The sequence below is a fragment of the Tachysurus fulvidraco genome, chromosome 3, assembly GCF_022655615.1.
Source record: "Tachysurus fulvidraco isolate hzauxx_2018 chromosome 3, HZAU_PFXX_2.0, whole genome shotgun sequence".
Lineage (NCBI taxonomy): Eukaryota > Metazoa > Chordata > Actinopteri > Siluriformes > Bagridae > Tachysurus > Tachysurus fulvidraco.
The window spans coordinates 21,321,196-21,347,722 of NC_062520.1; the positions used below are offsets into that span (position 1 = coordinate 21,321,196).

General features: G+C 37.1%; 1 protein-coding gene across 1 annotated transcript; it reads right to left on the reverse strand.

Moving 5' to 3' along the window:
* Positions 1 to 893: 893 nt before the first annotated feature.
* Positions 894 to 11,908, reverse strand: has2 (hyaluronan synthase 2). Its single transcript, XM_027148865.2, has 4 exons — positions 11,481 to 11,908; positions 6,504 to 7,130; positions 4,028 to 4,129; positions 894 to 3,190 (listed from the first exon to the last, which is right to left on the reverse strand). Exons 1-4 carry the CDS (start codon positions 11,505 to 11,507, stop codon positions 2,261 to 2,263), a joined length of 1,686 nt encoding a protein of 561 aa, XP_027004666.1. The 5' UTR covers positions 11,508 to 11,908; the 3' UTR covers positions 894 to 2,260.
* Positions 11,909 to 26,527: the final 14,619 nt, after the last annotated feature.

The window sequence follows — 26,527 nt, forward strand, 5'->3', positions numbered from 1 at the left end:
TTAATCATTCAAAAATAATCATACAGCAGTGTGGGGTGATGTGACCTGGCATGAAGAAAATCCCAAATCAATCCTGACATTTATTTATTTTCCTATAATAGCACATCCTGATGTGTTGTATTCTTCACCTACCACAGCAATTCACTTACATTATTTAAAAAAAAAAAATTATATACTTTTGTTATATTTTTTATTTAGCGTTAGACTTCATTTGGATCAACTTTTTTTATTCCTTCATGTTTCTCTCTTGTGAAGTTAAAAAAAAGAGAAAGAAAGAAAGAAAGTAAGTAAGAAAGAAAGAAGCTTGATATGATACAGAGAAACCGCAGAGTGCAAATCCCTCTGTCCTGAAGATGTTCCTCTGTAGGAAATCTGTGACTGTTATATAGTCCTGACAAATGATGCTCCTTCCAAAAATGCTATATAAACACCTCAGGAAAATGTTCCAGCAATTAAACACAGTTTAAATCTGTTTTTATGTTGAGCATCTGCTGTACAGGACCCGGCATTAGCCGTTTCTATAGAAACGCTATATCTATAATAAATATATACAGTATAAACCATGCAACTACAACGACTGTCAGAGCTGTTGAAGAAAATGAATCAACACTTCACAGTCAAGTATTTAACAGCACTCTGTTATAAGACAATTTCATTTATGAGATTTTTTTTTTATCTCTCACTCCACCCTGTTTGTATATTGTAAACACACTTCACCATGGAAATCATGATGCAGTGTTTAATAAAGCTTTCTGTTCTCCTTCTCATCACTGGTGAAATCACAAGGTCCCTGTGTGTAACAGTAGAGGAAATCCCCCTCGCGCTGGCTAAACAGATTAAAATAAATTCTTCAAAGATCCTACTTTCGAATAAAAAAAAAACACCATTTACCATCAAGTGGTCAATGTATTTTATTTTTTTTCTCAAAAACATAATGTTTACAAAGGAAACAAAAACACATTGTGTATGCATAGTAAGAAAGTTTTCGATTTGGCACAAACACAAAAAGTGCTTTATAATAATACTGCCTACATAACATTTGGCATAATTAGATCGCAAGGAAATACTTTCATAGTCAATTTTTAATTCCAGCCCTCAGTTGACCCATTTGCTCTTGAGCTTAGAAATTGTTTAAAGACATGCCTGTTACTGAGTTTACAGGCCAGTTCATTTGACATCACATCTACTATTTCATATGTCTCATATCAGCATCAGCGTTATTAGATACTTGTCAATAGGCTCATTTAAATCATAAATAATAAACACATCACATTGAATAAAAAGTCATGCTGTTCGAGTGTGGACATGTTTAGAAATCCGTGTGTGAATATCCGTGTGCAAATACATTGTCTGAAATGTGATAGATTGTTCATCAGTCTTCATAATAGTTGACAGGCCAAATATGTGTACAAACATACAATAAGTCAGATAAAAAAAACAACAAACCACAGATTGTTTCTATAAATATGCTGGTTTTCTTGTCAGGTAATACTTTTTTTTTTTTTCAATAACACAGGTTATTCTTCTTCTTTATAAACCACTTGTTACTAGAATCGCATTTTACTGTCATCAATGCACGAAACACGAAACCCAGCTTCACATTTTTTGGTCGTATGAACAATTCATTGTAATAACAGTTAAATGCACAATGCATTTTCTTATATATTCATGACTGAAAATAAAGAATCTTCCATGGCTAAGTAAAAATAAACTTGTCTATATAAAAGAAAAAGAAATACAATATGCAAATACGAAATACAGCATGGCCATTCATTTTGGCCTTCATTAAAATTGTTTACATTTATATTTATACATAAAACAAGGTTTTAAAAAAACACAATAAATTATATTAAAAGAATGAGCCTCGACTGCATCCCAGTCAATCACACAATGCAAACATAACCACTGAGGTATTTGTTCATTGAGTTCCTTGTCAAGCATTCTGTCTGATGATAGAGAGAAAGATACAAAAAGTGCATCGAAAATAAACATCAGTTTCATGGATAAAATGGAAAAGTTGACGGTTGATGGTTTTTGGGAAAAGTATAAAATTAACAGTCGATAATCAACAGTCTGAACCTCGTTTTGGGTTTTTGGTGTTTCCTTATTATTTAAAAAAAATGTCCATGGTGTCAAGTCACAGCAGCAATAGTAGCTCTCTTTGAAGGAGTCTTTTTCTGTCATGTATGGAGAACTAATAGCAGAGCATTCTGTTCACAATGTAAACTTTGATAAGGGAGGGACAACACAGTGAGGCACATCAGACATCGAGCACCATGTCATACTGCTGATCTTTTTTCCTTTTGCCACACTTTGTTATAAGAACCATGTACAAAGTCAAAAACACGGTCCAGTAGCTGGCATATACTATTGCACCAATTATTAAGACTATCTTCTCAGAATTTGGAAAAGGATTTCGTGTCTCTTGGGCAATGGTATACAGAATGCCTATAAATAGAATTGTGAACCAAATCGAGATAGGGATGAGTCCAATGAAGTTTGTGACTATAGTCTTCCTCCCTGAAGTACCCCAACCAGACTTGTTTATTGTGGCTATCGCAAACATCTTTGCTGGTAGAAGACTGGACATGTATAACACTGAGTAGAAAGACATGAAAACCATGACTATGTTGCCTCGCAAACAACTGGCAAATGAGGACTTGATGAGTGCCACAGCCTGTACAATCAGTAGGAAGAGAAGAACGTTCCAGATGCGGCCATGGTAGAAGAGCTGGATGGCCGTGGCAATAAGAAAGAAAGGGAAGAAGCCAGTTATAACAGCCTCATAGGTCATCCACAGATGGTGCTTATGGAACCACAAGGAGTTGTAGAGCCACTCTCTGAAGTATGACTTGCTCCAGCGTGTTTGCTGGTTGAGCCAACGCAGGTATGTGATAGGAGTCTCGGTCAGGCATTTGGAGCGTGCTGTGTATTTAGTTGCATAGCCAAGGCTTAGCACGCGATTTGTGAGATGTCGGTCATCCCCGAAGCTGCAATGGCTTCCCATGAAAGTTTGATTGTACCAGTCCTCCAGAAACTCATGGAGCAGAGAGTTCCTGTACATTCCCAAAGGGCCACTGATACATTGCACACAGCCAAAATAGGACTGGCAGGCTCGCTCAATGTTAAAGGCCATCCAATAGCGCACACTGCTCAGGAAGGACACCCATGATTCATATTTGTTCAGAATCTACAGGGATACAGGGACAAAAAGAGTCGCATGTAAGGAATGATATTGATAAATACTTATGATTTAGGAGAATTATTATTTGAGTATCCTGATTACACTTCACATAAGAAAATACAATACTAGGACATCAAACAAAGAGTTGACAGAGGAAACCTGCAGAACTTTGAGGATCGTCATATGACACTGTATAAAATGCCTATCAATATACATATCAGAGAAGTTACAAAATCTTTGATGTGTGGATACAGATGTTTTTTGAGACCAAGAAAAGTAACTAAATATGTTGACTAACCACTAGCAAATGACGATCATGAGCCAAAAAATAAGCATTAAAAAGCTGCTGAATTAAATATTTATATGTGATTAGATATTTTATAATTATTTCTGGTTATATATTATAAATAATATAATACATGTGTAATAAATATAGAGACTGAAACAACTCTGGTCCTAGTTTACTCTATGTCCTGCAAATTGTCATGTTTTCTCTGCTCTGTAATACCTGATTTAACTAAATTACAGCCCTTCCTGGGATGAAACAAGTGTGATAAAGGAGGGGAAACATTCAAATGTGGGATAGTGCAGGGTTGGTCACCCATGTTCTTGGGGCATCCTTACAACAAAGTTTCCCTATAAGACAATATTTCAATTGGAACCATTATCTGAAGCAAAAAACAAATGAACCCTGAAAGGATTAAAGAAGCCCTGAAGAACCCTAATGCAACAAGTTGGTTGAGAAACCCCTAGATGTGTCCAAAGTTGCATAGACAACACATATTCACCTAAAGGGGAGGGTAATGCTCATACAGTAGAAGTAACTTATAAAAGTCCAGGTACCTGTACATCTCCTCCAACTCCCCCCACCATGGGGTCTTCCTCTAGAACCTTCACCATCTCCACTGAACAAGCAGGATCCAGCATAGTGTCCGAGTCACACACCTGGAAACAAAGAGCAAGTCATGCACATCTTTTAGAAACCACACAAAAACCATGAACAACCTTTTTTTTATATAATAATCATCATCACTTTTTAGCATAATCAATCTTCCTCATACACATCCACAGACATGTAGAATATTTTGCAACATGTAATATAAGACTTTGCATGATATTGAGCTACAAATACATTCACAGAGCGGTTGTACTTTAAATGTACTCAATTTGGGTAGCTAGCTAGATAGATAGATATGAACTTTACTGAGTAATCCGGGACGACTTAGTCAATAGTCACTATACTGCCAGTTTCCTTGTTTAATTTCCTTATAAGGCCATGGTTTCCTGTCCTTGTTGCCCTGTTACGATGGCTGATAATTAGTTTCACCTGTTGTTTGTTAGCCCTGCCACGTACTGTATGTGTAATTAAAGCGAGTTTAAGCTTACATGGAGAATTCCCTCTGCCTGGTGTACTGGTGTACTGACTACAATTATTGCTATCAAACACACTTTGGGATGGTACCTGCTTAAACCACTTCATTTACACACACACACACACACACACACACACACACACACACACACACACACACACACACACACACACACACACACACACACACACACTGTTGTGCAGAAACCTCATGAAAGGTTACAAATTGCACTGGTTGTTGCACTTTTTCAGAGATAAACAGTTTTCTTTTTTTTGTATCTTTAGCCTGTAGTTTTTCTAAAATTCATATATAGGCAAATGCCCTTTGTGTGCTGATAAAGCCTTTCTTCATGCATTTATTGGGCATTATTATGCTTTTAGCCCACTGAAAACGGACTAAACATGAATAGGCATGCAGGGATGTAGGTGGATTGAAGATGCCTTCAGGAGTCCTGAATATTTCAAAACACGCACACCTTCTTAATCCATGTTTCTTCACATCAAGGTTTCTGATTTTGAAGGTTTTGTCTTCCTCTTGTCTAAAAGTTGTTCTCTAAAATATTGACTTTATTTAAACATTTCAAATGTAGAAAGACAGTACAAAAGGCATTAGTTACCATGCCATCAGTTACTTTGCCAACTGATGTTCTTTTAAAATCTTATGATATGATCTAACTTTGATTTCCTACATGAAATATTCAGCATTCAGGATCGGAAAGCATGTACATTAATTTACTAAAAAACATTTACAGTCACCATGGGGCTGTCCAATGATAACCTTCCACCTTCTATATAGCATACTCTGTATGCTGTCTGGAAAATACTCTTTAACATCAATTATTTAATATTTAAGATTAGTTCACCCTTTAACTATGAATTAAGCTAGGATTATGTGTCTGTCCTGGATCAAGCTAATTTCCTGCACATTTATTATCGAACTCATTGAATAGCATGTAAAGTGTTATGTTTCATTACAATGAACAGCAATGTCATTTATTCTCTGCCTGATTTTTTTCAGTACTCTTACATTAGTTTTTATTTCATGTGCAGTTAAAGATTAGATTCTGATATAACCCAGTGGTTCAATGTCCCATTTAGCAAGCAAGCCATTACCCAGAGACCATGAATTGGCTATTCTGCTAAATCTCAAAGTCAGATCATCTATCTAGACCCCACAGTTAGGGAAAAGCCCACTTTGGTAGTCAGCTCTGGGAGATTGGTGATATGCTAAATGCAATTATGGCTGTCCACATGGAGCAGAGGTCAGGTATTTCATTAAAACCAGGTGGCAAGCAGGCAAAATCACACCATTTATAAAAGTTTCCAAAGAGTCCCTGCAATAATGACCTGTGTAAGAAAAAACAGGGAAGGAAATATATTATTTCACTAGTCTAATTTCCCTGTTTAGCGTAATGATTTTCAGGAAGGTGAAAAGCCAAAATCAGATTTTTGCTGCACTACATTGAGTTTTCTTGAACACAGATGCTTTTGTTTTGTCTTTTTTCAGGGATAAACTTATGGCCTATTTTTATAATCATATAGGTTTGTCACATATGTTTGTAAACAGATAAGCAAACAAAAAAATGCTGACTCTTTCATTCAAAAATGAATAATGTAGTCAGTAAGCTTACTAGCATACTAATAGTGACATTCTAAGCCAAAGACAAAAAAAAAAAAACTTAAGAAAAAAGAGGTCATTAAACTGTGCTATGCATTTGTATCATGCATACTTCAGTTGTAAATGGTTCTGAAAAGACCCAAGGTGTGCATCTGGCAGCTCATGCAGATCCCTAATGAAGAGCATCACTTTTAAATACACAGTCACTTCCCTTAACCCCCATACTACAAACATTAAACCGGCACGTTTTTAAATGTGCACAAAAGTACCATTGTGTTCCACAACTGCCATATTTGGATTGGCAAGACCCAGTTACTTCAGAGACTCACCTGCACATAGTCGACACTCTTCCCCAGGGCTTTGAAGGCTGTGTACATGACTTCCCTCTTTCCTCCCCACTTCTGCATAATGCACACACACATATTGGAGAGCACCAGCTGAGAGACATTCTGCAGACTCTCGGTGTATGACTCCTCTGTCTCGTCTGGCCCTAGCTGGTGGTAGTTATTTTTCCAGACATAGGTGGCTGCCTTTTCCCGGCCCATTATGTCCCGAAAGATGTCCATCATGTAGTTGTCATCTTCACTATTCCCATCAATCACCATAATGACCTTGATGTTTGGATAGGTGAGCCTCTTAATTGATCGCAAGCACTTTCTCAAGTAATCGGGGTCTTCCTGGTAGGCAGCTATGCAAAGTGCCAGTGATTTGTTGAGTTTGATCGGTGTCCCCATGGAACGCCGCATGTTTCTGTGTTCTAACAGAGCAAACAAACTCTGGATGATGAGGTGAATGACCAAAATGGCTCCGTAAAGGCCAAAGGACAGATAATTGCCCGTAGTTGTGAAGAACTGGTAGCCCATGATGTAGGCAGTAGAGATTCCTACTAGCAGCGAGACACCAAACATTGTTGTCCCAATAATCCTCAGGTAGGTGATCAGGTTATCACATTTCATCTGAAAATGATAAAAGGTTGGTGGTTAGGTCATTTTACTACGCATTCATGTTGATTACTGAGGAACAGGTTGGAAGCGGGCAGCCTTTGTGTGATTAGGATAATTTTATTATATCTTTAAAATCACACAAGCCTTTCCATCTACAACAAAAGCAGTAGAATATTTCAGACAGTTGGACAGTTGGACATCCCCCTCCTTTCGCTATTACAAAATTTGAATGTGTTCCATAGCAATTTGCTCCAAGTTTCCAAACTGATGCAGTTTCCCATCTGCTTGGCAGACAATCTTGTAAGACACCACCCTTCTGACATCATCTGTTTATATCTCTGTGGGAAGACACGAGCAGTGAATATCAGTGAATGCTAAAGACCCTCTGTATTATTATTACAGGGGAAGACCTATTTGAATAATCCACTCTCAACCAACAGGTCTGGATATTTTTTCCTTGTAGGTTGAGTGACAAAGCAGCTTCGCAGAGGTGCAGCTGGTAAGGAGGACCGTTACATGGAGTTCTTATAACTGGCACAAGCTATGGCCTTTTAGGTCATCATGTTTACAAGACCCTGGGTGTTGACGCTTTAGACCTTCCATACTCCACCTTAGACGGTGACACATGCAGCGTTAATGTCTGAAAAGCCAGAACTGTTGTGTGGATTTCACAGCTCTTTCTTTCCATCGTAAACTCTGGGTGAACCCCAGTGCTCATTTAAAAGTGCTACAACAGCCTGCATGTCGCAAATCTAGATGCTTACAGGGATTAATTAAGGAAGTAAGTGATATTGAAAGTAACACGGTCCTCTGTGGATGAAATCATCGGTGATGATGATTAACTCTAAGTGATTGACATGTCCTCTTGACCTGGATGGTGCAGCATGTTACTCACTGAGATTTTAATCTTTAAATGACCAGAAGGCAATACTTTCGGTAGAGCATTTGAGTTCTATCCACCCCCTAGTGTATCAAATGCAAACACTTTACCACAAAAATTAATATTAACATTTATTGTCATTAACATATTGGCATCATGACATGCCTTTTTACGTGCACATAAGTAGCATTGCTTTTTCCAGAACTGGCAGTGTTCCAGCAGAGCTGAAGCGCCTTTAGGGAGGGATCGCAAAGTAAGAGAGCTGGAAAGTTAAATCATTCTCAGTGGGGAAAACTTAAAGACCAGCTTCAAATGTAAATGAAACACTACACTACAGCTACAGTGAAGCTGCAATCCACAACTCAAACTCTGTGTCACTTTTTGCCTCGAGCTGTAGAAAAAGTGTGCATTGTTCTTATCAATCAGTGCACGATCAGAAAGTGCTCATCAGACTGCTAAAGTATGCTTCTTTTTTATGCTTTGGGCCTTGAAAAAAATATTGTGCACGTTTACAGACGGTGGTGGGTTCATAGAAAGTGTTACTGTCTGTGGAATTACTTTCAGACTTACAATAGCCTTTTTAGGATAGTGTTTTATTTAACTAATGATACAGTTAACTAATGGCAGGAAACGTGTGGGAAAATATAGGGGAATTCCAATGGCAGAAGGTACAGATTCAGCAGAGGATCGCTAAAACTACTAAAACTGCACCACTGTTTAACAGGTACAGCTTTACCTGAGAAGTGCTTTATATACATGAAATATAATCACATAGAGTATTCATAAAATAAATAGAAATAGAGATCTATACCATTTTAGCTTCTTTTGTACTTTAATTTGTATTTGCTGGCTCCTTCAGAAATAGCAATACTATTTGTTTCTATGGTAATATCTGGGTAATATCTTCTAAACCCAATGAACTCTTCTCTAAGACTGATTTTCCCACACAGAGCAAGGCTGAGATCTGCTGTGGCCAATTTAATATCATAAACAACCTAACTTCCACTCCAAGTAAGTTTTAATCAGGTTTGCAATGTATTCGAGTGGTTTTAATTATTCTGACAGTAAGGCTTTACCATACTATGAATTATTTTTTTCATCATTCATGTTTTTCATAGCTTTTGACCAGATTCCCTAGTTTGAAAACAAGCGAGAGCTGTCATTGTGCTTCTTAGCAGTTCTGCAAGATTTGTGAAAAACAACAGAAAATTTGTATTTGAACTCATCATTCCATGAGACATTACGGCTGTGGCACATCAAATGTTTCTACTTTGTCTTTCTACAACATATGATTTCTTATCTACAATAACAGACCTTTTCTTATACGTGTCCTTATCAAAGCCATAGCACTGCGTTCAGTACCAGATGACTGTCAGATGACAGCAAGGACATTTATTCCTATTTCATTTTGTCCAAGTGCAGGCAGTGTTTTGATCTGTCCTATAATGTGCTCTACTCAGCATAGAAGGTTTCTTCAAATTTATGAAAGTTATAACAAATCTCCCAAATCCAGATGTTATTGCTGACTGACAAGATTTTTGTTGATACGGAAATACAATTAAATTTCTGACTGTGTTCATATTAGTTTGAGTATTGTTTAATATTTCCTCAAATCAACTGAATCAGATGAGCTGTTACTGATCAAACAACCACTTAAATGGCGATAGTAGGGATAGACATGTTTTAAATGAATGTACAGACTACTAACACATGCATCATTTGCCTAGGTCTGGAACTTTGCCCAGCCATTGACTTCTCCTGTCTGGTTAAGTGCTACTCTCATCTATGCGCCCTCAAACTCTTTCCACTATGCTAATAAGGACCAGGCATGGTGAACTTTCAGAAGCACTTTCAACTCACTTACGCAACTTTTAAGAAAATCTGGTGCATGAGGAGACAATGAATTGTAACAGGGCCATTGCTTCCTTACAACTTAAGAGATCATGTTTAAATAATGATTGACCTAATCACTAGAAAAGGGCTATCTTTATTGTAATATAATTATCTATGTGTTAATTGTGATGGCTCAAGGACTTTTGCAGGTCGCGCCTATATTGCTTTGATAACGTGACACCTGGGGGCAAAAAGGTCACAACCTAATAACCGTAGCTGCCGTTGAGGATTCCTCACACACTATGATCACACGTGCATGACACACATCATGACTTTAGTATCTATGGGATTAGAGATTTAATATCACTGCACTAATAATTAAAGTTATGATATTGAGATATTTTGGAAATTGTGGGGGTTTGAGCTTTCTTTCTAAAACTAATGACACCCCCCACGCCCACATACTCCCTTAAATGTAAACTGATTCCAATCGCATTGATTAATTAATTAATACTTTATATCATTTTCATTTAATAATCTAAACATAAATGATTAGTGCCTGAAGCAGCCAAATCACAAAGATTATCCTGTGTCCAACAGCATGAATTAAAAGGTTAGATGTGCTGATCAGCTATAGTTTAGTAGATTCTTGAGGACTAAGGCTAAAGTTCACTAGTACTAAGATGAACAAAGCACAACCCCGTTTAAAGCCACTCATGTTGAGTCACTCCTCGTTCCTGTGTAAACCTACAATTTCAGAAAAAACGAAAGCAAGTCTATGACGTCACATCTTGAGGTTTTTTTAAATTACGCATGCGCAATAGGTAAAATACCATGCTTCTTCTAGTCTTCTTCTTCTTCTTTTCTATTTTTTCTCTTTTGTCCTTTAACAGTTATTTTTAAAGGTAGTACCCCCCCCCAAAAAAAACCTCTCATTACCTTATTATTAAAAGCCTAAGCATGGGAAGTGTGCACTTAAAAACCCAGACCATTGTTGCCAGATTGTGGTTTTTTTTATGTTTATTTTATATTATACGAGTATTAAACATCGGAGAAAAGTTTCAACTTTTGAAAATATTTTTGAAATTTTCGTCAGTATTGGACTGTTGAAAATAAAATGGCTTCGTGTTCCAACAATTCTTAAATTGAATTAGGATAAACTGTATCGTTTACAATTAAATAACTACACATGAACTCAGAACTTCATCCAGCACTATGTGATTTCATATATGATTTAGGCGTTTTTTTATTTGTTTCTTTTTTATTACACAACACAACATTTTAAGAAACTTACAGTTTAAACGAATTAAAGTCTTTTTTTTTTACATCTGGCAACCCGTAAAGTTAAACGGGAGCGCGCGCAACATCAGTTGTGAATGTTCAGCTCGCGCGCGTTGTGAATCTGTGAATCCGTACTGTGTAAGACAAGGAAATAGTGCAGTTATAGACTATCGCTTCTACAAGACAAGGTGTAGGTTTAACTAAAAAAAATGGTAAATCAGTCACTGATTGGTTCAGTGTGATCCCTGTCTGATGTCTGATGTCGACTCCATTCATTCTACAGTAAGGAACAGTGCTGATGTCTATTATACACGGTGTCGCCTATGGGAGGACAGATATGGATCAAAATGAGGATTAATCATCCCTACCTTGAAGCAGCTACTTGGAGATGACATCTCTGTGGTCCTTTAGGATGGATGCAGATCAGAACCTTCAGATTTCAGGGCAGCAACTTGAGTAAACTTTCTGGAGTAAGAATTTCTTTGGGGAACTTTGCATGAAATCTCCCCAGGTGGAGCTACAGGTGAAGCTTTTCCAATGTGTAGTCGTCCTCTTCAGTAAACGCACTTATATTAGATATTGAATGAACCTATAACTTAGTCCTGACTGTCATTTTTGTTAGATGGTTAATAAGGGAGGGTTCGGATTGTATCCAAACGTAGGAAAAAGTTGGTGACAAATTGTACTGCAGGTTCAAGTTTCTCCAGGAATCACTGGTGTAAAACTGGGAGATGGTGAGTTAAAATTGTCATTTGTTGTAGGCGGCCACTCTGTGCTGCTTCCTGTAGCGTGTCCATTTGGAAGAGCCTTTTAAAACCGACAGGGTTTTTGGGAGTTGTTTTAATAAGGGGGAAGGTTCAGGGGGCGAGGAGGAGCAAATTTGTTGGAGGAGGCAAAAAAAGTGCTACTTGTTGAAACTTCCGAACTGGTAGCAATAGAACCGTTAACATGAATGTATTAGACATGAAAACTTAAAGAGCATTTATTATTATTTTAAAATAATAATAATAATAATAATAATAATAATAATAATAATAATAATATTTCACAGGTTTAACTCTTAATGTATAGAATGTAAAACATCCCCTCGTGATAAATATATATTTTCACATTATACATATATATAACATAATATATATTTGTATTTAATCTGTGTTTGACTATATGAATATATATTGACAGTAACATTTTTAAATATTAAAGGTCTTTATTGTGATTCTGTTGGTTTTTGTGTGCATTCTTTTTTTCAGCCAATAGCCTTCTTCCATCAATTAGTTCATTCAATACAAAGTGAATTGACTGCAGTGCTCATATACAACAGCAGGGGGCGACATAGACATGTTTCCAAATCGTTTTTTTTTTTTTTTTTTTTTTTTTGAACAGCGCTGACTTGGACGCATGTTACTGCTATATTAATACATGAATGTGTGTATTACGTGTAATAATCTGCATTAATAATTTGTTTTCAAACAAACGGTGTCTGTTATGAACAGAAATATGAACAGAATGTCTGCATTCGAGCAATTGTTGTTGAAACAGTACTACCTACCTACCTACATGGAGTATCCTGAATCACCAAAACACACAGAAACTTTTGTGATTTGGATTTTGGATCATTTTATTTCAGATACAAACAAAATCATTAAAAAAATTGTTTTCAATACTAGCTGCATCCATAACTGTGAGTTTAACTTTTGCATCCTGGTATACAGTCATTGTGAGCATCCTAAGACTATTTTCTCCCAGAATAAGAATCCCACAAGATTAAGTTTGCTGATCTTGTCCACTTATTTTAAACAAATCCCAGCTAATCACTAAAGAGATTTTCAGTCCCCTGGGGATAGCGCTGAAGCCCTTTCTGGCAGTGGTCCATTCATAGGAAGACCCAGTTCCTCATGTGCTAATTTGGCTTGCTGTTTATTTGAGAAAGGATACACAATGACAGCCAGAGAAAATAGCCAGGGCTTGAGGGCTGCAGGGTCGACTGAGGGGAAGGGCAGCCCTATGTTACGCAGCTACGTAGGAGAAACTCCCAGGGAAGCGTGCAGAACATGAATGCTCTGTCTTCTGCTAGTAGTCCGGAGTGGCGCCGAGGGCTAGAAGCTGATGAGTTTAATGCCTAGAGGCTGGTTTCTACCTCTAGCTGACTATGATGAACAGCAACCATATGTTTTGCCGACTCACTTAAAGCTTTTGGATCACATCACCCAAAGCTGGCTTGCACAGAACATCATTGTGCTCTGTGTGTATGGATCCCATCCCTCACTTCCAAACCACCCTAAATACCACCTAGGGGTCCATGCTGTGTTTTCTGGCCAAAACACAAGAGAGAGTTTACTTTAGTTTTGTGGACTTGTAAGGCTCTTTTTTTTTTACTTCACTATGAACAATGGCATCATTGAGACTCTATGTGTTGCATATTTTATGTTTAGTTTTTAATCAAAGACACTAATGTAGGCATTGTTTTAACTCCCAAGAACTCCCATGGAGTTTCCAGAAAGTATAGCAAGAGACATTAGGAAGTGAGGTTCCACTTTGGGCAGTGGTTTGTTAAGATTAAACTACTTAAGTGTGCTTAAGACCTCCAAGTACCATCTCTTTACTTTGTTTCTGCTAATGCTTCCTGCCTAAACAATAACTAATGTAGAAGAGCTTTGATACATGATACACTGATGCATGATTCACGATTAAAGATTTTTTTCTGAGATTGTTTTTTTGATTAACTAAAAAGTGAATGATTTTCAACAGACAAGATTTGAGAACCAAATTGTCATCTATATCATTAGAACATTTGTCAATGCATACTGTCTATCTGTGGACTAGAAATTTGTCCATGAGTGTGCAATGTGAAGCGAAACAAAAATATTACTTATTTGTTCATGTATGCTGTTCATACCCACTATAATGAGAACACATACAGTCAAGAAAATTTTTTTATTTGAAAAAAAAAAAAACTTACCTGATGAAAAATTAATATAGATCTCATGCCTTTTTGTGTTTGTTCTTAATTTCATTCACTGATTTATTTTTAGTAATTGTTTTATCCTGGTCAGGGTCAAGGTAGATTTGGATTCTGGTTGTGAGGTAGGCATGCACCCGGTGTAGGACACCAGACCATCACAGACAGAACTGTACCAACACACACACACACTCATTCATTTATTTTTTTCAGGCAGACATAAGAAGGCCATGCAAAACTCCACCAGCTTAAGATTGAATAAAAAATGCTGAAGCTGCTGAATAGGAATTCAACACGCTTTGCCACTGTGCCACCCAAATAGCTTTATGTGACAGTTTATATTATCATTCATAATGCTTACAAAGACACCCTTCAAAAACACAAGCAAGAATTAATTCCTTCTTTCACTGTTCTTCAATATGCAGTTTATCCTTGTCAGTGTTGCGGTAGATCCAGAATCTGTGCCTGTTGTATTCCCACCCATTTCTCCCGGAATAGGCTCCAGATCCACCACAATCCTGATCAGGATAAAGCACGTACTGAAGATGAATGATGACAATATGTCTGGGGTATGAGTAATGGGGGATCATCCTGTTATACTCACAAGGAAAGCACCTTAGTGACTGACATTCATGGCTCAGATTTTCCACAATTGCATCCGGTGGCTGCGCTATCATTACTGCTCAGAAGCCCTCAACAATAATGGGTCGTTTCAGTGAGCAATGATTAGCCGCAGACAAACAGGCGGTGAATGAGAGTGCTGAACATGGAGTGTGAGAGCGCTGAGTGTGGAGTGTGCCTGTTTCCATAGGAACTCTGACATGTGTTCCTTCAGCTTGTGTGTGAGAGCGCAAGAGAGAGAGGGAGAGAGAGAGAGTCATGCACATGCTCCACCCTATTGTTTTCACTATTGCCATAGAGAGTGCTTTGAACACAAGAGTGTACAGAATTGAACCAACTCAGTTTTTGCTTTTTCTCTCCCTTATTTGTGTCTTCCTACTGGTGTTATACAGACGTTGTATCAGATCACTCTCTGTCTTAAAAATACAATTCTGAAAAACTAAGCACACAGAATCTTTCATTGGTGAATTTTTTACTGAAAAATTCACCTCATTACTCTTATTTCAATAACTATTTATGCTTTGTAGTCTTTGTAGTGTTTGTTATTTATTAAATTAAGGTCCTAATGGACATGTTCTGTTAGTAAAGCTCCTAAGGTTCTGCTTAGTCTTAGACTGAGGATTTAATTTATTGTGTAATATGAAACATTTCATCAATTTAAGATGCTGAAGTCATTGACTTCCATTGCATTGATTGAAAAATAAGTCATAAGGTGCTGGAACTGTGTGCTCATTATAGAAGTAATAGAGCTAGGGAGGTCAGAATGTTAAGCAGTTCAGCTTGGGCTCCTCTTTATGGTCTCACTTCCACAGCGAAACACATCGGTCGGCTTCAAAGCAGCTTTACGGTTTCAACAGGGTTTTGTATCCTGTCTGTGGGCTAAAATTCTCATGGCCTGGTTCTCTGCCAGCACACACAATTAGATTCTCTGCTAAGAGCGAGGGAAACGACTCTGTACTGACTCAGGCACCACAATCGTTCTTGGGATAAGATTCATTACTAAAGTGTGTGGCGGAAATTCATCCAGAACATTTTGGGATTCTGATGCATCAGTCTGTGTTTAGCTACGGGACTGAATTACAATCAGCCTGTTTCGATAGTTGATTCCAGCTTGTATTATGCGTATGCTTTTAGCTCCTTTGGAAATGGGAGGACTTGAAAAGTGCTTTCTTTCCTGTCACTTTTTAGCATTTGTTCTTTTTTTCTGCACATCAGAACTTTTGCATGGTTCATTTATCTTTATTAAACAGACTTCATCTGGTTAGCTTTCTATGATACACTGGAGGTAGTTGCCAGCCCATAATTCTTGTGTACTCTCTATTTCAAATTGGTTGTATTATTAAAGTGAAGGCTCAGTGTTCTTCCTACACCTCTTTCTACCTTCTTCTAGACCTCTGAATAAACATGTTGAGCTGCTACATTGTCAGGCACATGCTCTTAGAACTTTCAATTGGTAAGGCATGGAGAACAAGCACCTCTGGGTAAACCTGGACAAACAGGAACATTTATTTCTAGAACTGTTAATTAAATATCACTAAAGGTTGTAACTGTGCAGTACTGACTTTTAGAGTTGACCCTAAATCTCAGCAATTCAGCAACATGGAACAGTACATCACTTGACCCTGTCCCCAAAGTGAGCCATGGGGCCTGTTGCATCAATGCTGGATGAGAGGTCCTGATTTGAGCAGCAGGGAGTTCCCTCTAAGCCTCCCCTCTATCCCCACTGATCTGAAGTCAGACTTACTGTCCCTCGACATTTACTTAGATCATGTTGCCAAATACATGCTGATTTGGACTGCAATCAAAAATGAACAGATTAGGATTTTAAAGAATTATTGTCTAAGAACATTAATGTTGGATTTGTGAGTGAGTTTGAAAACTAAACTACTGGTGCAAAGAAAACTAAAAGTCTACATTTCTAAACACAGCAATATCATTTGGACCCCATTTAGGTGATTGTTTTTTTTAAACAATCATAGATGACGGAACTCGGGATGACATGCAGTTTGCTTTTTCTCCCATCTATGACAAATCCTCGCTGTGACAAAAACAACTCCACCTTTAAAAGCACAAGGGAATCTCTGACGACAATAACTAAAAAAAACACCCTCTGTATTTCCTGTCACCTCCATAATCTTTGACCCTCCTATGGTCCCCTCCTTCCTCAGAGCTGGTGTTTGTAATGTAACCTGAGAGCATGCAAACCTCTGGGTGCAAAATGACATCAAAACGTTAACCACTTTGTAGGAAAAACCTTTCTGAGGGATTCAGGTCTGTCGGTCTCCCATATCAATTTGTGGTGTCTGAGACCGAGAGCAGCGGGAAACTTCAGAAAAGACTCTCGCCTTCATGCTCTCTAGCTAAAAGTATCTTTATTCTTTTCATGAATGTCACATGTAATATATTAAACAAATGCATTTCTACTGAGGGGTCAGAAGTGACTCATATACTATTTTAATGGAAAACTTGCAGGTCTGCTGTTCCAAAGGCTTTTTTTTTTTTTAGAATGACTAGGTCATTTGGTCCACATTATAAGAAGCCATATTATTTAACAAAATGAACACAAAGTTGTATATATCAGCCACAAATCACTTCTTCAAGACAACTGAAAGTATAGATCACTGCTGCTGGACCAAAGCATGAACATATGAGACTTTCTTATACATGAAAATGTTTGTTCTTGAGAAGGACTGGACTTTTAGACACTAGGGAAAGGCAAACCATATTGACAGAGTAAAAATAAACATTTGCCTAATTAGAATTTATTCTTGCTGGAAAAACGACAATTACACAGTCTGCACAGGAACATGAAACGTTTAACTATTTAAATCCAGTGTTAAGCAGGTTTTTTTAGTTTACTGATGCTGTACTGTGCACTGGGTTTGGGAAAGTATCCTACTGGGTAGAATAATAACAATACTGATTAATGTCATTTTAATCAATGACTTTCTCTCTCGTGCCAAAATTGTCGTCTTCCAAAGATGCTTGGTGAATTCCTTAGTTAAATTTTTTGAAGAAAACTATTATATAGCATATTACATCATGCTTTGTTTAGTTATTGTCTGCATAATGAACTGTTTTATATATGTATATGTATAATGAATCTCTATTATTCTGCTGTAGGTCTTGAGAATAATGTCAATCAAGAGGGAGACAAAGGAGGTCAAGGTTAAGAATTGGATTAAAACGGAAGAATCATAGCAAATCTGAAGAGGTTTAAGTCATTTAATCATTTCAGTCTTGTGTCTAGAGTTTGATGTGGTACTGACACTGGTTTCAGAAAAGGCCATCTCAAATATTTGAAGCAGAAGAGATTGAATAAACATTCTATTAAAAGAATTATCTGGGAAACTTTGTCTTAGGTGCACGGAGAGATGCTGTAGTTTCAGATTGTGTGCTACTGTAATTGTAAAATCCTGGCACATCCCTACATAAATTACAGCTCAGGTAAGAAAAAATTGTTCCTCTGAGGCCCATTTTTGTCCTGTGTCTGTGTGTGTGTGTGTGTGTGTGTGTGTGTGTGTGTGTGTGTGTGTGTGTGTGTGTGTGTGTGTGTGTGTGTATTTGTGTGTGTAATATAGGCATCATATCCATGGGCATGCCACCCCAGGCCAGCTGGAAACATTTATGCTCTGATATACAGGCATGTCTTGAGCGCAGATTCAAACTGTGAAAAGAAAGCTCCTTCTGTTTTCCTGTCGTTGACAATCACTTCCTGGCTGCAAGCTGAACCGCTGTAAATTCATAGATTTTTTTTTCCAGTATGGTTGATCTAATGGTTTTGGGGCAAAGAAGCAATAGGAAAAGTGAGAATTGTGGGTAACACTGAAACAGTTGTGTGAAATGTAGACAATGGAAATAAGATGGATAAATTGCTTATCACTCAATGTATTTGCCCTTCGGGTTAGTCATAGCATGTGGTGGAAACACCAGGATTTGCCTACAGATGGGATTTTGCTCATCAAAGGACCCACTCGACTTGATGTTCTTCAGTGGGGGCAAGTAGGATTGGCTATTATACCCAGTGGCGTCTGCATTGTGTCATTTTCCAAACCTGTGGAAATAGGGAACACATTAGAAAACCAAAGTGATTCTCATACATCCTGGGAACATCTGGGTGCATTGCTTATTATGCCATAACACAAAGAATGGAGCCATTGTTTTAGCCAATTACACAACCATATACTGCCAAGCATATCCTGCAGCAGAGGGAATAGACTGTAGATAGTGTTGTGGTAGTAATTTGCATGGTTTCTTTATGAAAAGGCTCTTATGTTGCTATTGAAAGCACAACACGTCTCATGTAGTCTGCTCCTAATCACCTCATAAATACACTTCTGGAGGGAATCCACTGACATGGAAAGCCATACCGAAGTTGATATTGTAGAAAGGATAACCGTTTCCTTATGATTGTCAAGAAAAAGAAGCAGATCAAATGATAAATGTGCAGATTTCATGATTTTAGATTTTAGTATTATGAGTATGTACATATACATTAGGTTCTCAGCCTTCTCACTCTTCTCAGCCAAGAACATGGAATCATGGGCCAAACTGGACAGTTAAAGAATAGAAACATATATTTTTTTAAATCTGTCTAGATTTTTTCTCTTTTTTTTTTTGCAATATTCTTTGTAAAACCCTATAGACTGCTATGTGTGAAAATCCCAGGAGATAATTAGTTTCTTAAATACTTAAACGAGAAACTCTGGCACCAACATCCGAGTCAAAGAAATGTTTTTTTTTTCATCATGCTGTTTGATGTGAAGATTACTGTAAGTTCTTGACCTGTATCTGCATGATTTTTTGTATTGCATTGCTTCTGCATGATTAACTGAAGGTAAAACTGCACATATGTTTGTTCCTAATAATGTGGATAGTGAGAATATACATATAAGAATGTTTGTACTATCACTGGGAGATCATGAGACCATGGAGCCAAGGAAGCTAAATTTCCCTCACTCTCTTTCTTGCCAGTCACAGCAATACTATCCAGTATTGTGAATCTGTAAGCTCATATATGCAGGAAACACTCTTCTATGAATGTGTTACAGCAACATTTCAAAAAGGTGAGGCTGGATGATGTCACAGGAAGCTGTATGCTTGAAATTGGCAGGTGATCAAAATGGGGAGAAATTGAACCATGATCGTACCACAAACCCTGGAGCTGCTGATGTCAGAGTTCAGACAAAGAGAGTTTCTGTTTTTGACTATTACAACATTGCTGACACATGGAGGTTTTTCAGGGGTTCCTACACACTTGTCAGCCTCTGAACTGTCTGGGATTACCTGTTTGCTATGCATTTCCCGTAATCATGACATCAGTATGTGAGTGCGTGGAAGACCCTGTTAACAGATGTGGCACTCTTTACCATGCCTTAAGTGGGTTATTCTACAATAATCTAAAACTGTAATTAGGCACACCACAATGTGAATCTGGAAGAGAAAATTTATGGATGGATGGATCAGATGGATGGATGGATGCAATTAAGAATAGTTAGTCTAATGTTGCATATATAGCTTATAGAATGGTAGCATTTGTGATTTTTCACAACATCATTTGTAGTAAGAAAGTACTGATGGTTGATAGAAAGTTTTTTATTGTTATTTGAGAAATACAAGTCATAATTACCCTTGATTATCTGCATCATTTCAGATCATTTTCAGATAATTCTGTAAAAGTCAATGATTCCTTAGACCTCTTAAATCAATAACGTGTGCAGCCTGACTCGGGTTGTCATTAATCATACTGATCTATGTGGTTAACATATGGATATCACTTTAACTCACTCTGTTCAGAAAGAGCCAGAGAAAACACAAGGGTGTGTCTCTGTAGTAGAATGATGCCTAGGGCGTGCTGGGTATAGAGTTCTGCAATCCAATATTGAAACATGCAGTATGCTGCCATCATATTCCATTATCCAATGATAATTATTGTTAACAGTCCACATGACATCACTGAGTGGCCGCCTTTCTCTGTAGGACTTCACAAAGTTGGCATAGGACACATAACATACCATTGGTCTATGTGTGAACAATTTACCAACTGCACCCAGTGTGAAACATCTGGTTATGTCAAGTTTCCAGTAAGCAACTGAGCCAGACTTGAAGGTGGTTTTGTTGTTGGTGTAATATGTGTTTGGGTGGGCCTCGGCTTTTATGCACCTGTGTTATCCGTAGTGGTCAGAGAGTCATGTCTGAGAATGAGTCATCATCATCAGTGTTGGTTCTCTGAAAACCAACAGTCTATTCACAGAAATTACCAAAATTAATAGTAGTACAGCATGAAAAATTGTTTTGAGCTTCTGATGAGTGTGATTTTTTTAGATTTTAGTGAAAGCCACTTTTTATATAAAACGGAGACTGCCTACTTTTACACATTGCACATTTAGCTGTCTTGCATTATAAATTATAAACATTCTAATGAACTCACCATTCAGGGCAATGATGCCAAGGTGCAAGATTACACATTCGAGGCATGAAACCTGGGTATTTCCAAATATGCACATAGTGTTTTCCAGGATATCATCCTTAAGTCAGCATGACAAGATAACCCAGATGAAAAAATCTAACCTTTTGAGTCATTCACATTATTTAATGTGTTTGTGTATCTTTGTGTTTATACACTTAGAAACCCCATACCTCTCTAAACACACACAAAAAATTATGTCACTGGTCATACTAAAGAAATTCAAAATGAGTGAGAAAGTAATCCACCTCATTTGTGTTTATTTTATATGCACCTTGTCAATCACTACTGATTACGTTATCATGTTTCTGCAATTATTTCACTCTGTGTAATAGTTTGACACAATTGCAAACGTTAGGCTACAGGAATAGGTAATCAGACTTGAATGTACTCAGCCACAGTTGATTTTGTATTTTCTTATGTTGTTGTTGTTTGTTTTGATTGTTGTTGCTGGTGCAATATTTCCTGAAAAAGGCCCAAGTCATTTTATACTAGTTATTGTGCAAATGCAACGCAGGTAACATTTCAGCTTAGCTAGGTTCAGAATACCAATAAAGACTTGAGAAAAAATATATTTATTGCAATTATTGGATGTATTACGCAAGCACAAAGTCCACAAATTACATTTACGAATCAATCAGGCTTAGGTTACAGCTTTGCCTATATAGTGAACCATACATCTTTTTTCCCCCAGCTGTGTCTTACTCGTAAGGTTTTTTCCAGGAATTTTAGAAGGTCACAGAATGACAAATGACCATTGATATACTTAAATACGTGCACCATGCTACAAATGGTAGCACTGGTGCAAATTAGTGCATTAACCTTCCTCTGACTGTCAAAAGATTCTACAGCATACTCTAAGGAGCCTGTAGTGAAAGTAATTAGCATGAAGACTTGGTCACGTTTCACAGGTTAAAACCTCCAACAAGCCATGAAAGCACTTTCTTAAGCAGCTTAGTGGTAACAGATTTATTTAGAACTTTAACTTTTATCCCAGATGTGTGAGTTTTTACTGAACACTATGACTGTGCAAAGAAAACTAAATTCTGTGAACTCTGAAGGGGGTGGGGTCTTTACCCCCCACAAGGACATCTGCCTCCACTCTTTGGCCTACCTCTATTCTCTGCAAAAGGACATGTATGTCATTAGGAGAAAATGAGGTTGGAAGGAGGCTGGGGGGCATGTAGCGCTGCTTGATGCTGTTTCACTTTTCCCCTACAGTTAGTTCTTACTTTGATATTATGAACATGTTATTGAAGACCAACCTGGCAGGGATTTGAAGCAGTGTGTGATTTCAGCCAAGAACACTGACTTCCAGGACTTTAAACAGGCTCATGTGATGAAATACTACTAATAAAAATAAAATAAAAAAAACATTCACCTTTGAGCTGTATATTTTCAGTGAATCTATGTCCTCATATATATATATATATATATATATATATATATATATATATATATATATATATATATATATATATATACACACACACATACACACACATGCATGCCAAGCAGTTTATTAAGAACATCTGTACACCTGCTAAATTCTGTCAGTACAATGCATAATAATAATAATAATAATAATAATAATAATATGCTGATAGAGGTAGATACACAGAAAATGTGATCTCAGTGACCCTGGCATGGTCGTTGGTGCCAGATGGGCTGGTTTGATGAGGTTTGAGAAACTGCTGATCTCCTGGGATTTTAACACACAACAATCTCTAGAGTTTACTCAGAGTTGTGCAAAGAAACAAAAAACATCAGTTCTACAGGCAAAAAAAGTCCTGCTGATTAGAGAGGTCAGAGGACAATGACCAGACTGGTTCCAGCTGACAGGAAGGCAACAGTAATTCAAAAAGACACTCTTTACAATTTTGTTGAGCGGAAAAGCAGAAAAGCATCACAACACATCAAACCTTGAGGTGGGTGGGCTACAACAGCATATGATCACAGCATGTTCTACTATTGTCAGCCGTGAACAGGAATCTGAGGCTAGAGTGGGCACAGACTCACTGAAACTGGACAGTTACCTTAGGCAACATTGCTGATTCAGTGTCTCCCACCACCAGTGAGGCAATCCTCCTAATCATTGCCTAAAATTTAATCACGTAATAATAAATTCATGTGTATGGTGGCATATTTGAAATGAAAACTATTAGGGTGTGTAGACTGTAATTACACAAATTATTTGACTTCTCATAAAGTAATTTACAGTTGAAACACTAAAGACACACAAAAAAACAGCAGTATAGATTATTTAAATTTGAATAAACAACAGTGGTCATTTATTTAAGTAACTTATGTATGTAACTAATGTACAATCTTAATTAAACAATTATGCCTTAATAACTAAGGATTACTTACTGATTAAGGATTATTTTGTTTTCATTACTGCTAAATGAACTTTAAATGAATGTTATAAGGCCAATTTGTAAAAGATAATTTTCATAAAAATCCTAATTACTAGATAGGATGATGTTATGACCTCTCTGATTTAGTGGTTGCGAAACCTCATTTGGAGGAGCAGAGTGTATATTTAACCTTATTTCCCTGTGGTGGGTCATGTGATTGTCTGCAAGCTCGACTCTAGCTGTCACACTGTGGTGTCTCCTGTGGTTTAACCTGCAGACCTTTCCTAGCAGGGTTTGTTATCATAGAGAGTGGTTAATTTCCTCTCACTGAGGCTATCCCCAGGTCTATCCTGTATGCAAAGGCTGTGTTATTGGCATTGCTATGTTTTATTTTATGTAGTGTTAAACAAAAAAAAGCCCATACCTATGAATAAATATATACAATTTGATTTAGTTTATTAATTCACTTGATACTGGTTGCCTACAGTGCAATATCATCTACTTGTATGTACTTGATTCTGAAAATAGATTTTAATAAACAGAGTGTGACTGCCAGCTACGGTCATAATCAATTTTTTGATAAAATACACGCTTATCAGATGATGTGGTATTTTTAGCTTGATGGATATCTTAGGAGTGAATAAGTCATGTGTTTACTGTAGTGACTCCCACAACTCAGAGATGTCATGCCGCATTTCAAATGTGATTATCTGTTGATTAAACCTCTTGCTGTTACTGAACTAACAAGACATATTGTTTCTTGCTTCTTTTTATTTGTGCTGGAAAGCCTTCTGGGTAGATATTTTTCTTGAACGTTGTACTATGAACAGATTATTTTGCTGATGTAGACTCTAAAGCTTTCACTTCTTGGCAAAGAACAGCCATGATTCCACAAAATCATCTGCCAGGCCACAAAGAAATCGGTCTTCAATTACTAACATTTTGACGCTGCAGTTTTCAAGTGACTTGAGCAATATAACTACAGTATGGCTCTTCTACAGAGCATAGAAGAACTTACAAACAAAGACATTTAGAATGTCAAAGTGAAAAATGACTGTACAAGTTGTGCAGAAAATAGTTACAATGATATATATATATATATATATATATATATATATATATATATATATATATATATATATATTACATTTGATTGATGTTATTACTAAATAGACAATGTATAATAACATTACTATTACCATTACGATTCTATAACAAACAAGTAAGCTATTAGAAATTCTCTGCTGTAAAACTTTTCCATCTTACTCATACTAATCTTCATAGTTATAGAATGATATTTTAAACAAAAAACTGACTACATTTCAAGGTTGAGTTACTATTGATTAAACCACATGCTGTTGCTAAATTATTAATATAGAATATAGATTTAGCTTGAATGTTCCACTCTGGTCATATCACATTTCTCGATGTAGAGGCTGAGGCTTTACTTTTTGCCAAAGCTCAGCCGTGATTCTACAAACTCATCTGCCAGGACACAAAGAACTTCATTTGCATGAAGTCTTCAATTACATTCCCTTTGACGCAGCAGTTTTACAGTGGTTTTGTAAAAATGACTTGTAATCCTAATTAGGATTTTATGCCTGGTCTATAACGTGTGAGGAACTGAAATTTTTGTGTGTGATGCTGACATTAGCTCTGGATGGTCTCATATTCTTTTTGCTAAATGGAATTTAGTATCAGGAGACCATTGCTTTGCAAGTCAGTTCATCTGTGCAAATGTGCATGGGGAGCTTCCACACAGATTGAATCCATGGGACCACTGTTAGAGAATGAGTTTTTTTTGGACCTTAGCCCAGTTGTCTCCCAGTTTCCCTCTTGCCTGTATGGATTCCCTCTGTTGAACAACATTCACCAGTCTTTATGGATGAAGGTAAGCATGTGCTTCCTTCAAGACATATGAGGACATTTAGTTGCGCCACTCAGGAGCCCCAGGTGGATCTCTGATTTGGGCATTGACTTGTTGCCATGGTCACACTTCATTTTGATTTATGAAACAAATGTAATATAAGACACTACAGGATTTAATGTTGAAATATTTAATGTTGTCCAAAACTATTAACCCCCACCAGCCTATCTTCACTACAAGAAAAAAGATTTCAACACAGACCCATAGGACTGTTCTGTTCAGTGCATAAATTCTGTATGCATAGTTTTCACATCATACACTTTCCCTTTAGGTAAATCTGATTAGAGGCTCCCCAGGTACCTGGACTAGTCCACTAGCAGTGACCCAGGGACTGATTCAGAGGATTAAAGTAAACAGGGGACTTACAGTAATGTGTGTATTCTGTAGACATTCCTTTTGGGTATCCCAAGTGCTTTGTTAATCAGCTATACCCCAACCAGTGTATGCCTTATTCTAGAACCAAATAGTACATTTTTTTAAAGGTAACTATATGGTATGGTCTAACAAACATGCTTGAATGTACTGTACATGATTCCCTGAACTGGAACCCTGCATACTGGAAAGTTTCTCTAAAATGAAAGCTAAGCTACACATCAAATTACCTGTTTTAAATCTGGCATAGCAATGTGACAGTCAATTTCATATTGAACATATTCCTACTGTGACCTGGCCAGGACTTACAACATTATGTTTTCCAAAAGCATGTTTTCTAAGAGAATTTAAAAAAAGCTCTCAAAACATAAATATCTTCTGAATCTAATACTTTGTGGGAGGTCTCCTAGCGTTAACCAGTAAACTGTGAATGTACTTATTTTAACACGTCTGTGCCCAATTTTGATGTGGGAAAGGCGATTTTTTTTTAATCTGATTTCACAAATTATTATTCATCCATCGGTCTCATATCAACCACAGGAATCTACATGCACTGTTAAATTTATATCCTGCTTATCTTTAACACTCAATAAAATGTAAAATCTACTGTGTAAAATAAAATGGAAAGAAAATTTTATAGGTTGTAATTTGAGCAACATTTTGCCTTAAGGGTTCTAAAAAGTAGCCAAGAGAATTTGATATGTCTTTAAATA

What these genes read in the sequence shown, in the direction of transcription:
- has2 (XM_027148865.2), bottom strand. Translation starts at nt 11,507, where the DNA reads ATGTCATCTCCAAGTAGCTGCTTCAAG. An exon ending in AGAGTGTCGACTATGTGCAG is followed by an intron (nt 4,130 to 6,503) that starts GTGAGTCTCTGA and finishes CTTTGTTTCCAG; the next exon opens with GTGTGTGACTCGGACACTAT. An exon ending in GAGTTGGAGGAGATGTACAG is followed by an intron (nt 3,191 to 4,027) that starts GTACCTGGACTT and finishes GTATCCCTGTAG; the next exon opens with ATTCTGAACAAATATGAATC.